This window comes from Perca flavescens, chromosome 1 (assembly GCF_004354835.1).
Source record: "Perca flavescens isolate YP-PL-M2 chromosome 1, PFLA_1.0, whole genome shotgun sequence".
NCBI lineage: Eukaryota > Metazoa > Chordata > Actinopteri > Perciformes > Percidae > Perca > Perca flavescens.
Window position 1 is genome coordinate 31,105,398 of NC_041331.1, and position 15,946 is coordinate 31,121,343.

The 15,946-nt window shown below is 43.8% G+C and overlaps 1 protein-coding gene across 2 annotated transcripts in view; it reads left to right on the forward strand.

The window, feature by feature from the left end:
- The window catches only part of tln2a (talin 2a), a 101,785-nt gene that overhangs the window by 49,256 nt on the left and 36,583 nt on the right, over positions 1 to 15,946 (forward strand). For both annotated transcript variants that reach the window (XM_028570559.1, XM_028570654.1), the window contains exons 11-21: positions 265 to 420; positions 4,729 to 4,830; positions 5,377 to 5,453; positions 7,434 to 7,614; positions 8,524 to 8,637; positions 8,887 to 8,995; positions 9,694 to 9,902; positions 10,746 to 10,844; positions 12,083 to 12,250; positions 13,137 to 13,271; positions 14,042 to 14,201. In XM_028570559.1, the coding sequence (XP_028426360.1) occupies positions 265 to 420; positions 4,729 to 4,830; positions 5,377 to 5,453; positions 7,434 to 7,614; positions 8,524 to 8,637; positions 8,887 to 8,995; positions 9,694 to 9,902; positions 10,746 to 10,844; positions 12,083 to 12,250; positions 13,137 to 13,271; positions 14,042 to 14,201 (1,510 nt within the window). The remainder of the gene's footprint in view (positions 1 to 264; positions 421 to 4,728; positions 4,831 to 5,376; positions 5,454 to 7,433; positions 7,615 to 8,523; positions 8,638 to 8,886; positions 8,996 to 9,693; positions 9,903 to 10,745; positions 10,845 to 12,082; positions 12,251 to 13,136; positions 13,272 to 14,041; positions 14,202 to 15,946) is intronic.

Genomic DNA, 15,946 nt, shown 5'->3' on the forward strand with positions numbered 1-15,946 from the left:
GCGATTTAACCCGGTAACAAGTGATCCACCGTCATGATACACAAAACCCTGGGTTGAACCTGAAGTTACCTCGTTAATGCCAAATCTTGCTTCGTAGTACAGGTCTCTTACTACTGATGGGAAAAGGCAGTTCACACAGTGCTTTGTTGAACTCATCCATTACTAATTTCAGACTACTAGAATCTAAAATTGACTGGAAATAAAAAAAATACAGACCAGTTTTTAAAAGTTTGGAAGGATTAAATCAAGTTGATATGTTTGCAGGAAAAGATGAAGAGTAAGAACAAGCTGGTGCCGCGGCTCCTGGGGATCACCAAAGAGTCTGTGCTGAGGGTGGAGGAGAAGACCAAAGATGTGGTTCAGGAGTGGCCACTTACCACTGTGAAGAGGTGGGCAGCGTCACCCAAGAGCTTCACCCTGGTAAGACACACACACACACACACACACACACACACACACACACACACACACACACACACACACACACACACACACACACACACACACACACACACAAACCTGTGACATCTGACTGGACACTGATACTGTCTTACGCTCAGGATTTATCGCAAAATCACCAGTTTCTCAATTTTATTTCACTAGGATTTACAAGGTTTTGGTTCTGCTGGCTTTATTCTTTTATCTTTTATTCATTCTGTTCGCACTGACTTGAGCCTATATCCTGGATAGTAAATAAGAAGGGCCAGGCCCACAGTAAACCCAACTGTTCTCTGCAATGGCCATAAAACATCACTGTAGTGCGCAGTCTGCCTGTCCCTTCATTTCCCTCGCACACTTCAGTTATTGAACGGACACTTTCGTCTTGCCGGTCAATATCCCTCCTTTGTGTCAGCACCATCGAGTCAATGAGCAACATGGATCTAATCTTGCAGATCTGGTAGATGTACTGTCTTTACTAAATGAACACGCTCTCGCTTTCTTGCTGTTAATTCAGCAAAGTGTTTTGTGTGTTAGGCTGTGTGTTCTTGTGACCTCTTGGGATTCGAAATGGATTTGATTTGTGGTTCACATGTTGATGGAGTCATAGATTTTGATCTGTTGTAAATTGGATGGGGTCACCCTGCCTTCCCAGTGATTTATAGTTAAAGTGTGCCCATATGAGGTGTACAGATCTTTATTAAAAAAAAGTCCATCCATCCATCCATCCATCTTCGTCCGCTTATCCGGTGTCGGGTCGCGGGGGGAGCAGTTCCAGCAGGGGACCCCAAACTTCCCTTTCCCGAGCAACATTAACCAGCTCCGACTGGGGGATCCCGAGGCGTTCCCAGGCCAGGTTGGAGATATAATCCCTCCACCTAGTCCTGGGTCTTCCCCGAGGCCTCCTCCCAGCTGGACGTGCCTGGAACACCTCCCTAGGGAGGCGCCCAGGGGGCATCCTTACCAGATGCCCGAACCACCTCAACTGGCTCCTTTCGACGCAAAGGAGCAGCGGCTCTACTCCGAGCTCCTCACGGATGACTGAGCTTCTCACCCTATCTCTAAGGGAGACGCCAGCCACCCTCCTGAGGAAACCCATTTCAGCCGCTTGTACCCTGGATCTCGTTCTTTCGGTCATGACCCAGCCTTCATGACCATAGGTGAGGGTAGGAACGAAAACTGACGGTAGATCGAGAGCTTTGCCTTCTGGCTAAGCTCTCTTTTTTAAATCCTAACGGTGCGATAGATTGAATGCAATACCGCACCCGCTGCGCCCGATTCTCCGACCAATCTCCCGCTCCATTGTCCCCTCACTCGCGAACACAACCCCAAGGTACTTGAACTCCTTCACTTGGGGTAAGGACTCATTCCCTACCTGGAGAAGGCATTCCATCGGTTTCCTGCTGAGAACCATGGCCTCAGATTTAGAGGTGCTGATCCTCATCCCAACCGCTTCACACTCGGTTGCGAACCGATCCAGTGAGTGCTGAAGGTCGCAGGCCGATGATGCCATCAGGACCACATCATCTGCAAAGAGCAGCGATGAGATCCCCAGCCCACCAAACTGCAACCCCTCCCCACCCCGACTCACGCCTCGATATCCTATCCATAAATACTACAAACAGGATTGGTGACAAAGCGCAGCCCTGGCGGAGGCCAACCCTCACCTGAAACGAGTCCGACTTACTACCGAGAACCCGGACACAGCTCTCGCTTTGGTTGTACAGAGATTGGATGGCCCTGAGAAGAGACCCCCTCACCCCATACTCCCGCAGCACCTCCCACAGTATCTCCCGGGGGACCCGGTCATACGCCTTCTCCAAATCCACAAAACACATGTAGACCCGGTTGGGCATACTCCCAGGCTCCCTCCAGGATCCTTGCGAGAGAAAGAGCTGGTCCGTTGTTCCACGACCAGGACGGAATCCGCATTGTTCCTCCTCAACCCGAGGTTCGACTATCGGCCGAACCCTCCTTTCCAGCACCTTGGAGTAGACTTTACCAGGGAGGCTGAGAAGTGTGATACCCCTATAATTGGCACACACCCTCTGGTCCCCCTTTTTAAAAGGGGAACCACCACCCCAGTCTGCCACTCCTTTGGCACCGTCCCCAGACTTCCACGCAATGTTGAAAAGGCGTGTCAACCAGGACAGCCCCTCCACACCCAGAGCCTTGAGCATTTCTGGACGGATCTCATCAATCCCGGGGCTTTGCCACTGTGTAGTTGTTTGACTACATCAGTGACTTCCGCCTGGGAAATCGACGACAATCCCCCATTATCCTCCAGCTCTGCCTCTAACATAGAGGGCGTATTAGTCGGATTCAGGAGTTCCTCAAAGTGCTCCTTCCACCGCCCTATTACCTCCTCAGTTGAGGTCAACAGTGTCCCATCCTTACTGTACACAGCTTGGATGGTTCCCCGCTTCCCCTCTGAGGTGGCGAACAGTTTTCCAGAAGCACTTTGGTGCCGACCGAAAGTCCTTCTCCATGTCTTCTCCAAACTTCTCCCACACCCGCTGCTTTGCCTCTTTCACGGCAGAGGCTGCAGCCCTTCGGGCCCTTCGGTGCCCTGCAACTGCCTCCGAGTCCTCCGGGATAACATATCCCGGAAAGACTCCTTCTTCAGTCGGACGGCTTCCTGACCACCGGTGTCCACCACGGTGTTCGTGGGTTACCGCCCCTTGAGGCACCTAAGACCCTAAGACCACAGCTCCTCGCCGCAGCTTCAGCAATGGAAACTTTGAACATTGTCCACTCGGGTTCAATGCCCCCAGCCTCCACAGGGATGCACGAAAAGCTCCGCCGGAGGTGTGAGTTGAAAGTCTGTTGGACAGGGGCCTCCTCCAGACGTTCCCAATTTACCCGCACTACGTTTGGGCTTACCAGGTCTGTCCAGAGTCTTCCCCACCCTCTGACCCAACTCATCACCAGATGGTGATCGGTTGACAGCTCTGCCCCTCTCTTCACCCGAGTGTCCAAAACATACGGCCTCAGATCAGATGAAACGATTATGAAATCGATCATTGACCTTGGCCTAGGGTGCTCTGGTACCAGGTACACTTATGAGCATCCCTATGTTCGAACATGGTGTTCGTTATAGACAATCCATGACTAGCACAGAAGTCCAACAACAAACACCCACTCTGGTTTAGATCAGGGAGGCCGTTCCTCCCAATCACGCCTCCAGGTGTCTCCATCATTGCCCACGTGTGCGTTGAAGTCCCCCAGCAGAACAATGGAGTCCCCCCACTGGAGCCCCATGCAGGACTCCAGTCAAGGTCTCCAAGAAGGCCGAATACTCCGAACTCCTGTTTGGTGCATATGCACAAACAACAGTCAGAGTTTTCCCCACAACCCGCAGGCGTGGGGAGGCGACCCTCTCGTCCACCGGGTAAACTCCAACACAGCGGCGCTCAGCCGGGGGCTTGTGAGTATCCCCACACCCGCCCGGCGCCTCACACCCTGGGCAACTCCGGAGAAGAAAAGAGTCCACCCCCTATCCAGGAGTATGGTTCCAGAACCAAGACTGTGCGTGAGGTAAGCCCCACCAGATCTAACCGTAGGCGCTCCACCTCCCGCACCAGTTCCGGCTCCTTCCCCCACAGAGAGGTGACGTTCCACGTCCCCAGAGCCAGCGTCTGCCGCCCGGGTCTGGTCCATCGAGGCCCCTGACCTTCACTGCCACCCATGTGGCATCGCACCCGACCCCAACGGTTCCTCCCACAGGTGGTGGGCCCATGGGATGGAGAGGGAGTTGCCACGTAGCTTGTTCGGGCTGTGCCCGGCCGGGCTCCGTGGCAAACCCGGCCACCAGGCGCTCGCCGACGAGCCCGCTGTCTGGGCCTGGCTCCAGACGGGGGCCCCGGGCTTCCTCCGGGCAGGGTCACTCCATCCGGTGTCGGGTCGCGGGGGGAGCAGTTCCAGCAGGGGACCCCAAACTTCCCTTTCCCGAGCAACATTAACCAGCTCCGACTGGGGGATCCCGAGGCGTTCCCAGGCCAGGTTGGAGATATAATCCCTCCACCTAGTCCTGGGTCTTCCCCGAGGCCTCCTCCCAGCTGGACGAAAAAAAGTCCTCCAGAGTTATTTATTTTCTGCTCTGTTTCCTACATAGAATCTGCTCCAACATTCTTGGGTTAAGACTCTGACTCTCTGTATGTTGAAGCAGTCATCCAACACAACGTGTAGTATTCATCTGACATAGTCGGCTACATGGGAATCCACACAATAAATCCTGTGTACAGTGTAAAATGCATGATTTAAGGTGTGTGTCTGTGTGTGTCTGTGTAGGACTTTGGGGAGTACCAGGAGAGTTATTACTCAGTGCAGACCACTGAAGGGGAACAGATCTCTCAGCTCATTGCCGGTTACATCGACATCATCCTCAAAAAGGTGAGACATTTATCTCCGGAGACACCGATGAATCATAATGAATCAATAAAGTCTCAGATCAGTTGATGCGTGATATGCTCAGGCTACTGTGTTGTACAGCTGCACTTTAAGAAGGAAAAAAAAAACGGTTCAGGACAGCTGGGCTCATGTGGCACAGGTACACTGTAAGAACTCGTATAGTTATTCCCTACATGCGTATTTGGGTCTCTAGTCTTTCTTTCCTCGGTTTAGAAAGTTGACACAAATATGTCCCTTCAAAATACTGAAAAGATATCAAAAGATATAAAACTTGAATCAAAAGTAACTCCTGCTTTTGGTTACATTTTAGTTTAAATGACCTTTAGCTGGTGTATCCAAAGCCTAAAAATAGAATTAAATATGTGTTGAGGTGAGACCAATTTCCTACTCTGAATCGCTTGATGAATTTGGTTTTCTTTTATGTGACACTAAAGACATTTAGGTTTAGCCTCAAGGTAGCTTTTTTTTAAAGTCACTGTGGGCTCCTTTTTGAAACTAATGTTTGGTGTGTTTTTCTCTCTGCTGCAGAAGCAAAGCAAGGACCGCTTTGGATTAGAAGGTGATGAGGAGTCAACCATGCTTGAGGAATCCGTGTCCCCGAAAAAGTATGTAAATAAGTAACTTATAACTAAGTGTTTTGACTATTCCAGTCATGCAAGCAACATCTTTTGGATGATTTGTCATTAAATATGGTGCAAACATTCGTTTTCTCCAAGGAATGAACTGTAATAACGCAATGTGTCCAATGTTTAGTGCTAACAAGCAAATGTCGGCATACTAACACACTAAAATGAGATTGTGAACATTATACCTATACATGACAACTTTAGTGTCAAAACAACACTGTGCAGCCTCACAGAGCTGCTAGCATGGCTGTAGATTCAAAATGTTTTGAAATCAGAGTACAAGCAGGGCTTCTTGTCAGTGTTAGACCGTTTTCATCTTTCTATTTGCAAATGAAAAAACATGTTATAGAAAACAGGATATTTCAATAGAAAATTTTTTTACAAAAGCAAGGAAATGGAAATAAAGCTACTTGACAACAAACTTGTAGTTGTGTGGATTAATCCATACAATGATCCTATATGATTCCTGCTGTACTTTATTGTGTCCAATATGATGATGGTTTGTCCATGAGCTCAAAAGCAGCACACAAAGTTATTGCGTACAGTATTATTCTGTCAAAACACAATATCCGACTGTGTCCTTTTTCAATTTCCTTCTCACTACGCCCCTCGACCGCAGCTCACACATCCATCTTCCAGGACCTCATTTCATCACAGAAACACTTCCTCCGCTGGACTTTATCCTGAGAGATAATCATTATGTGAGGACATTTTTGCTGGACTGGACAAGCAAAGGCCCTATCTGAACATTTCCTGATTAGATGTGTATTACCTCATTCATCCACAGTGAACTCTGTGTGTAACTGAAGCCCCTTTTCCTGTCTCGCCTCAATTGATATTGCTTTCCTGCTTTAAACTGAGAGACTATTTGCTGCAATTTCTATTGCATTTTTGTTGTCCTTTTTCTTTTATCTGGGCTTGTGGGCAGGGCCGAAGGCAAAAGTCTTTTATACTGCAAACGCATAGCAAGCCCAAACTCTGAAAGCCCTTATCTGAGGAAAAACAAAACAAAGCTTTATCTTCCAGAAGTGCACAGTGGGAAGATTCTGCAACGTTGGTCTGCTTTTTGTTAGTGGCCGACTGTCAAAAACAAACACAGCCACATTGCCTGGTGTTAAATCTTGATCTTGAACACACTCACACACATAGTTGAGACCTAGAAACATGCTTTCTTTTAGTTTTCTTTTAAGTGACTTTTTTCACCTTTTTTCCTGTCTTCATGTGTTTTGCCATTTTTTGAGCTTGTTTCTAATATATAACTACAATAAAGCTGTATTTTGCACTGTTTGCCATCAGGCTCATGGTGTCTTTGCGTATTTTTGTGCCTAGAATAGCATGCATGGTGCAAAGGTGGGAGGAGAGGTGCAAACTGATGGTAATGTCATTCAAATGAGGCAGCGCAAAGGGAATTGTTGGTATTTTGGTGGAATTAAGGTCTGTGATGCTAAGCTGAGAATAGATTTTAAAGGACACCGTTCTGTTTTCACCGAAACATTACTCGACTAAAAAATGATTGATTCTGTCAATACTGTCCTACAAAGACAGTGAGCAGTTACTAAATGCAGGTAAGCCAAACCAAAGCTGATAAAAAATCAAATGAATTTCTTTTTAAGCAGAATATTTTACACTCTGCTCTGGGCAAGCTTAATGATGTAGGAATTTTATTTTAATTGTGACTCTCCTGCTTTATCAACCAAGCAGACATTAACTGATATTTTCTCAGCTTTAGTTGGACGTAAACGTCAGCGATTTGAACCTAAATTATACTATATTAATTAAATCAATGTAACTTGCCAGATTTACTTTCCAAAAGAAAACTTTGAAATAGTGTCCATGCCTATTGTACCATTCTACTTTAACTTAAGACAGGACTTGCTTTGAAAACATGAACAAGGAAAAAAGTGATTATCCCATAACCTTTCTAGATGATTCACTAACTTCCTGTTTGTGTTCCTGCAGGTCCACCATCCTTCAGCAGCAGTTTAATCGTGTGGGTCGGGTGGAGCATGGCTCAGTGGCGCTGCCAGGGGTGATACGCTCCGGCTCCATTGGCACAGAGTCGCTCAGCATGGGCACCATGCCATCTGCTCAACAGCAGATCACAATGGGTCAGATGCACCGTGGACACATGCCACCGCTTGTAAGAACAGCAAAATGGCTCTCAGTAGGATGTCTGTGTAGTTTTCATTCACTGATAAAGTCCTGTTAAAGGCATATGCCACTCATGCAAGAGTCTGTTTGAGGTGGCACCACTAGACAGCTGTATCATGATCCTTTTTCCCATCCTCGTGGCTGGTTCCCATTACATGCAACAATTAGACAGTGGTGAAATGTAACTAAGTACATTTACTCGAGTACTGTACCAAAGTACAAATTTCAGATACTCAATCCTTTTCTTTTCATGCCACTTTCTACTTCTACTTTTTACTCCACTACATTACTCTGACAGCTTTAGTTACCATTTACTTTACAAAAAAAGATTTTTGCATATGAAACGCACAGTTAATAAAACACAATGTTTTATTAGTAGTGGATATGACACATGCCTTTGGTGTGGGATACCTGGGTTCGATTCCCAATGCGATACATCAACCAATGTGTCCCTGAGCAAGAAACTTAACCCCTATTTGCTCAAGAGGCGTGTGACCTCTGACATATATAGCAAATGTAAGTCACTTTGGATAAAAGCGTCAGCTAAATGACATGTAATGTATTATAAATTAAACTACCCAACAATATATAGGCCTACAATTCCAGCTGAAATGATTAGCAGATTAAACATTGATTGACAGAAGTGTTTTGATCGTGTCCAGTTTTATTTTTATGTTAATATCCTGATGATGATACTTGCATCCTTTTACTTTGGTAACATTTTCAATGCAGGACATTTCCTTGGAACGGAGTATTTTTACAGTGTGGTATTAGTACTGAATACGTCTTCTACCACTGCAATTACAATCATCGTCCCTCATCAAGGTTTCTTGAAAAATCCCTCTAGGCTGCATTCTGTGAGAAATGAACCAACCTGTTTGTCTTCCTGTATGTATAGAGTTCAGCCCAGCAGGCTCTGATGGGAACCATCAACACCAGTATGCAAGCTGTGCAGAAGGCCCAGATTGACCTAGGGGAGGTGGACAACCTGCCACCACTGGGACAGGACATGGTACTGTACAGTGCACATACATGTGCCTACGGTTGAAATGAAACCCTCACATACTCGTACTCTATACACACAGTATTGTAATATATCACTTTCATTGCATGCGTTCACTAAAAAAACAGCCATAAAACAAAACCGTAGTAATACATAGTGATTAATAATAGTGCTGTCTGCAGAATGACAGACATGTTCAAGTGCATTGTATACATGCAAAGTCATGGCTTTTGCTGTGGTCTCCCTCTGTGTACCTAGGCATCCAAGGTGTGGATCCAGAACAAAATGGATGAGTCAAAACATGAGATTCACTCCCAGGTCGACGCCATCACTGCCGGAACAGCCTCTGTTGTCAACCTCACAGCTGGTCAGTGGCGCTGGCATGACTCAGCAGATTGTCTTCTGTTTGTCTTGGCTTGGATTTACTGCAATTTACTTAAAAAAAAAAAAAAAAAAAAAAAATCGATTTCAATGTCTTGATAGTAGAGCAAGGCTACATTACATATTGTTGTATAGCCTTTGTGGGATTTAAAAAAAAAAAAATTCTACGCCTTTTAGGAATGCTTTATGAAACCAGTGAAAGCGTTAAAGGTCCCACGACATGGCGCTCTTTGGATGCTTTTATATAGACCTTAGTGGTCCCCTAATACTGTATCTGAAGTCTCTTTCCTGAAATTCAGCCTTGGTGAAGAATTACAGCCACTAGAGTCAGTCCCACAATGAGCTTTCCTTAGTATGGGCCATTTCTGTGTCTGTAGCTATTGAGGAGGAGAGAAAAGATAATTTGAGTGTCTTTTGCGATATGTCGGAGCCTTTCACAATGTGTTTATTACACCAGTTGATATGACGATATTGTGTTTATGCAGTCTCTAAAATAGTTTTTTTCTTGTTGAATGGTTAGGCTGTTTACAAGGGTCGGTGAGTCTTAAGAAGACTCACTTTGGAGGGCAGTTGCATTTTTTTTTTTTTTCTGTTTGGATTTGGATAAGCTTTGTTTAACTCCCTTCTCTAGGACTCTATATTTCTGATGGCCCTTGTTATTCTGTCCCCTCTCCTCGTATTCAGGCGATCCAACTGACACAGACTACACCGCCGTGGGCTGCGCCATCACAACCATCTCCTCCAACCTGACAGAAATGTCAAAGGGTGTGAAGCTGCTAGCTGCTCTGATGGAGGACGACGTTGGCGGAGGTAATGACCTGATGAGGGCCGCCAGGACACTAGCAGGGGCCGTGTCTGACCTGCTGAAGGCTGTGGAGCCAGCTTCTGGAGAGGTGAGCAAAGGGACCCCAAACCCTGAGATAATGATATCATGTCTTGAAAGTTTTCTTCTTTTTTCTTTTAAATCCAAATTGGCAACCTAAAAGGTTAATCAAATTTTCCGGAGAGCAGCTCCACTCTGAGACAATGTATCATCTTTTCATAATAAGGCAGTGTCTCTTCTGCTCCTCCAAACTACACCTAATTATATTAACATCCTCTGCTGCTGGCCGGCTTCAGCTTGCTGAATTGTTCAGGTCGGTTTTAATAAAGACATCCGACTGAGGCTAGGCTGAACGGCAGGCTTTTTGTGCCTTTATGGAAACAGAACTTGCTTAAAAACTCTGTAAAGAACACTTTGTGCTAAATAGTCTCCATCTTCTTTGGGTTGCAGGACTGTAATGTTCTCACTGATGTCTATTAAGAATTTGCTGTTTTGTTGTGGAAGTATCATTCAGAAGTTAATGTACTGTACAGGTGTTGGCTGGTAAGCTGCATAATGCACAGGTCTGTCTAGCTTTACACGCTCGTGCATTATGCATGTAGATATCTTAAAGCGTGTAGGGTAGTTAGACGGAGAGGTGTGGGCTGTTTGATAGAGATAACTCTCTTTTGTCTTACTGTTTCTGTATTTCACTTTGTGTTTAAATAACCAACAATATGTTAAGCAGTATGCAGTACATAAATGGCACTGATGTTTGTAGATTCAGCATACAGCACAGTAAAACACATTACAGTTTACTTAGAAGCTATATCTCAAGATATGCCAACCAGGCGTCCAAATGCAGTTTCACATCCTGATGGTTTTGTGTGTGTGTGTGTGGTGTGTGTTGTGTGGTGTGTGTGCGTGTGCGCAGCCCAGACAGACTGTGCTGACAGCAGCAGGCAGCATCGGCCAGGCCAGTGGAGACCTCCTGCGCCAGATTGGAGAGAGCGAGGCAGACGAAAGGTTCCAGGTAAAGCTGCACCCCGTCCATCTATCATCATCGTTTCATCACCACAATCTGTGTAACATTCACAGTCCTTGGGAACTCAGTTAATTAGAAACACATTGTAACCAGGGGAATATGGAGGGAGTATTTTAGCCAGGTGTTTTTGTTTGAATTGAAAGCTATTCTAGCTGTCAAGCTTGTGTTTTTCTTTTGTGTAGCTCATACTTGGCTGAATCCCGATTGTTATTGTAATACAATGTTTGCCGAGGTTATAAGTTAAAATCAGCACAACTTTTCTCACAACCTGCCTGTCACCACGCGCTGGTGTATTTCAGCATTGATGAGTTGTACATATGCGCAGCAGTGGTGGAAGAAGTATTTAGATCCTTTACTTAAGTCAAAATACTAATACCACACTGTAAAAATACTCTGTTACATTTAAAAGTCCTGCATTAAAAATGTTACTTAAGTAAAAGTATGTAAGTATCATCAGGAAAATGTACTTAAAGTATTAAAAGTAAAATTACTCTATGCAGAAAAAAAAAATCCTCTCATTTTAGAAACTGGAAATGATCAAAACAGTTCTGTCCATTAATGATGTGTTTAATCTGCAAATCATTTCAGATAGATTGAGATAGATAGATAGATAGATAGATAGATAGATAGATAGATAGATAGATAGATAATTTATAATAAAACATCATATTTTATAAACATGTGTTTTGTGTGCAGAAATCTTAATTTGTAAAATAACTATTAACTAAAGGTGTCAGAGTAATGTAGTGGAGTAAAAAGTACCATATTTCTCTCTGAAATGTACAGTACTTGAGTAAATGTACTTAGTTACATTCCACCACTGATGTGCAGTGGGGAAACGTGCGTGTGTGTTTTTTAGTTGGATTGTTGCTGCTGCCCTTTTAATGAGATGTGTATATAGCAAAGTACATAATGTACAATAAGGAAACTCCATTGTTAATTTTCCTGTCAAAAACTAAATGCGATCGGATTTGATGTCCTGATTCTGTGAAATGTTTCTTAGGTTCCCCCATCCCCTTTCTTTTAGCACAATTACACAACTACATACACCATCCTATGACATAGAGCTATAATAAATATTTCTTCAACTTTTATCTGCATCTGATCTTGTCATCTGTTTTATGAGAATGAGATATAAAAAAAAAAATGGGATTGGACAGACTGTGCAGGGATATAAAGTTTTCTGATGAGATTTTCAACTTTTCCACCTGTTGTTGTTGTTGTAGGACATCTTGATGAATCTGGCCAAAGCAGTGGCCAACGCTGCAGCCATGTTGGTGCTGAAGGCCAAGAACGTGGCCCAGGTTGCTGAGGACACCGTGCTTCAAAACCGGGTCATTGCTGCTGCCACCCAGTGTGCCCTGTCCACCTCCCAGCTGGTGGCATGTGCCAAGGTACAAGAATATCTTTGAGTCTCGGTGTACTAAATGACTCGCATCATATCAGTATTTGTATAATATGCGCTCAATTCACAAAAAGTAAATTCGCTGGATATTATGCAAATGCTAGGTGGAGTAATGTTTTCCCATTTATTTTGTCAGATCTGTCTGAGATTTGAATATTAACACTTTGTGGTGTCAATTGGGAAGCTATTGTTAAATCTATTTGGTTGAGTGCATGACAGTATTTCCCCATTTGCTATTCCATCTTCTCTCATAAGTAGACCGTTTATTGAGGTGTGGTAAATATTCCTCAAATACTTAAATAAACTCCAATTTATCTGCGGCTAAAAAAACAAAAAGAAATAGAGTGAATATATCAGGATGTACCAAGGCACCGTTAAATACCCTGTGCCCACATCATATTTTCACGTTATTAATTGTACAGCCCACATGTCTCTAATTAGCTTAAATGCCCTCATGGCTCCCAGACAGAATAGTTGCATTTACTAAACAAATCCTCACCTCTCTGCATGTTAATGTGATGAGCACGATCTTCTGAATCCCTTTCAAGTCATTTATTTATTCGGTTTTCTCTATGAAATGTCATTTAATTACGTAAAGACTATAGGAGTGGGGTTTCTCCAATTTCAAATGTTTGCTGTTATGTTCTAGTCATATTAGGGAAGTTAGATGGAGCCCTATATTATTTCTTTTTTTGCCATTTAGTTATTTAAACTGTATATGTATACATATTGATAACTTTTGCACCGTAGAATGCCATTGTTTTTCTCTTTTTCACAGTGGTGATGAAATAGTTTTTTTTTCACTTTGTCTCCTTTATGTCCTTTCCTCCTTCACCATTATTATTATTTTTACTCTTTTCACCTTGTTGTTGTAGGTGGTGAGTCCCACCATCAGTTCACCGGTTTGCCAGGAGCAGTTAATCGAAGCTGGAAAGCTGGTGGACCGCTCGGTGGAAAGCTGCGTCCAGGCCTGCCTCTCAGCCACAGAAGATGGCGAGCTCCTCAAACAGGTCAGCTTGATTCATGTATAGACACTTATTAGCAACAAATGAGTATGAATGAAGGAATTTCCTAAAATACTGGTTCTCAAGCTTTCTATCTATTTAAACCACACTGGACGTTTTTTTTTATTCAGGATGTTCAGTGTGTGTACTAACACCTGGCTTAAAGGTGCCCTGCCACACAAAACCATTTTTACTTGTATTTTTTTTAAATATGTTATGTCCATATGTGTTTGTGTTATGTGGTGAATGTGAAAATGAACTGCTACCTCCTCTGTCAGCTCTAGCCACTGAAAAGAAATAAGCGGAGAAATCAGGCCAGTTACAAAAGCTGGTCAGTCTGATGTGGTGTTGCCTGAGCTCATTACTATTCATGAGCTCGCCCAGTTGGGCTGGGTAAAGGATGCTAATAGCCAGGCTCTCATTGGCTAGCTGTTAGCCAATCAGAGTCAAGCATCTTAGCTTGTTGAATATTAATGAGAACTGGCAGAAATCGAGCTGAATCTTCCTGCAGGCTTTCTATACCACGCTAGAATGGCTTGAAACAAGGTAACCAAGGCATGTTTTCCACAAAAAATCTCAGAGTCCATGGTAGAACTTCAGACATTACCACAAAGTAATGTAATACGTGTGGCAGGGCACCTTTAATAAGCAATGAAGATTCAGATTGAGTCAGTGCTCTTCACCCCAGCCTGATGGAATAAAAAGCAGGGACTAATGCACCTTAGGAAGAAGAAACACGGCATTAACGTTGATGATGTGCATCTCCCGTGTTAAAGGTGAGTGCAGCAGCCAGCGTGGTGAGTCAGGCTCTGGGAGATCTCCTGCAGCATGTTCGACAGTACACCTCAAGGGGAGAGCCTATCGGGCGCTATGACCAGGCCACAGACACCATCATGACCGTCACTGAGAATATCTTCAGCTCCATGGGAGACGCAGGTGAGTCCAAAAGAGGATACGGTTTGGAGATGAAAAGCTGAGAAAATGAAGGAATCGTAATTGTGCATCCACATCCAGCCATGTTGGAGACTTTTTCCAAAAGCTATAAAATACAGAAAAAGGCCAACATGTTAAAATGAATGCTGTTTTGTTTTTGATTAAGTAATGATGTACGGCATTTAGGTTAAGGACAAGGTTAATTGATTCCCCTTAAACTGAAAATTATTTTTTGATTAGAAAAGCAATCATGGTTTAAGCCGTCGCTAGCAGGGGAGTACAACCCACAGCCAGCTACTTTCTGTGAGGTTTTAGTTTTAATGAGCCATGCTAGCAGTTGCGCAGTCAGTCCATCACTTTGGTCCAGACTGAAATATCGCTATAACTATTGTATGGATTGACATTTTGTACAGACATTCATGGTTCCCAGAGGATGAACCCTAATGGCTTTGATCCTCTGACTTCTGGCTTTTTCCTCTGAGTTTAGAGTGAAATGTCTTAACAACTATTGGGTGGATTGCCATGAAATTTTGGTACGGATATACATGCCCCGTCATAAATTATCACTTTGGAAAACCCTTAAACTTTTTACCTGGAGCCATCTTCAGGTCATCGTTTTAATTTAAACCTGAATCTGTCCGATACTCACCTCAAAATCAGCCTGCCCTGACATGCTACTCAATGTAACCCATCAACGAGTACTGCACAATTTTGGCTCCTGGCATGCTTTGAAATTCAGTCTAAAATGTGTCTAAATTATATAATAATATTGTAATATCTGTTTAGGTTTAAATAAGTGATGAAAAAGCATGTTACTATATATAATCTCATCTATAAAACTAGCTTTTTTACAGCTCTAGAAAGTTTCTGCTTTCTGTGTAGATGTCTCACTGTATTGGTTCGTGCTTCATGCCATCTCCTCCTCAGAGACTGGCGTGATGGTGGGGGTTTGAAAGGGCCGCTGTCAGCCCGGGTGAAGCCACAGAGAAAAGCTGACAGTGTTGTTAGCAAGTCTGACAGCAGAGAAAGACAGATGGATAGAAAGAGATTCACAGAGAATATCCCGGGCCAGCGGTCAGCTTAGCCAAATTGATTGGCTTGATAGACAAGTAGGATTGCCGTTTGTTCCGCTGAGGCCTGAATGCACACAGCTGATTGGAGAATACCACCTTTGAACCGCTGTCCAATGTGTCAGGTTAAGTCACACCTGAAGAAAGAAACCGAGTGAATCCTTCTGTAGTGGAGTGTTGGCAGATCAGCTGATTCATTCACATCACCAAATGGCTTGTGTGGTGTGCCAGGTCTGCTTTGACAGAGACAATCTAGACAACAATCATTTTCTTATCCCTTTTGTCTTTTCTCATTAGTCTGATTGTAAGAATATTTTCAGAGGGAATCAAAAACACCAAGGCTGGTGGAACAGTTGTATCTAATTGTGTCTTCACAAGTCACCCACAGGTGTTAAAACATTATAAACATCTGATCAGGGAGAGCAGTAAAACTGTGCAAGAGATTCAACTACAGTGAAAGATGTTTGTTTCTTTTGTATGTTGTTTTCACCCACCAGGGCTTTTTTTTTTTTTTTTTTTTTTTTTTATATAAATGCTGACGTTGAACTTTGTTTAAAAGCTCACTATTGTGTACGACTTCAAACAGTCACACTATGAGTCAACTTACTATCAATCATTTGAACAAATAAGCTTCCAGTTTCTCTTACTGAAAAACTCCCAGAGAATGTAATGGCGTCA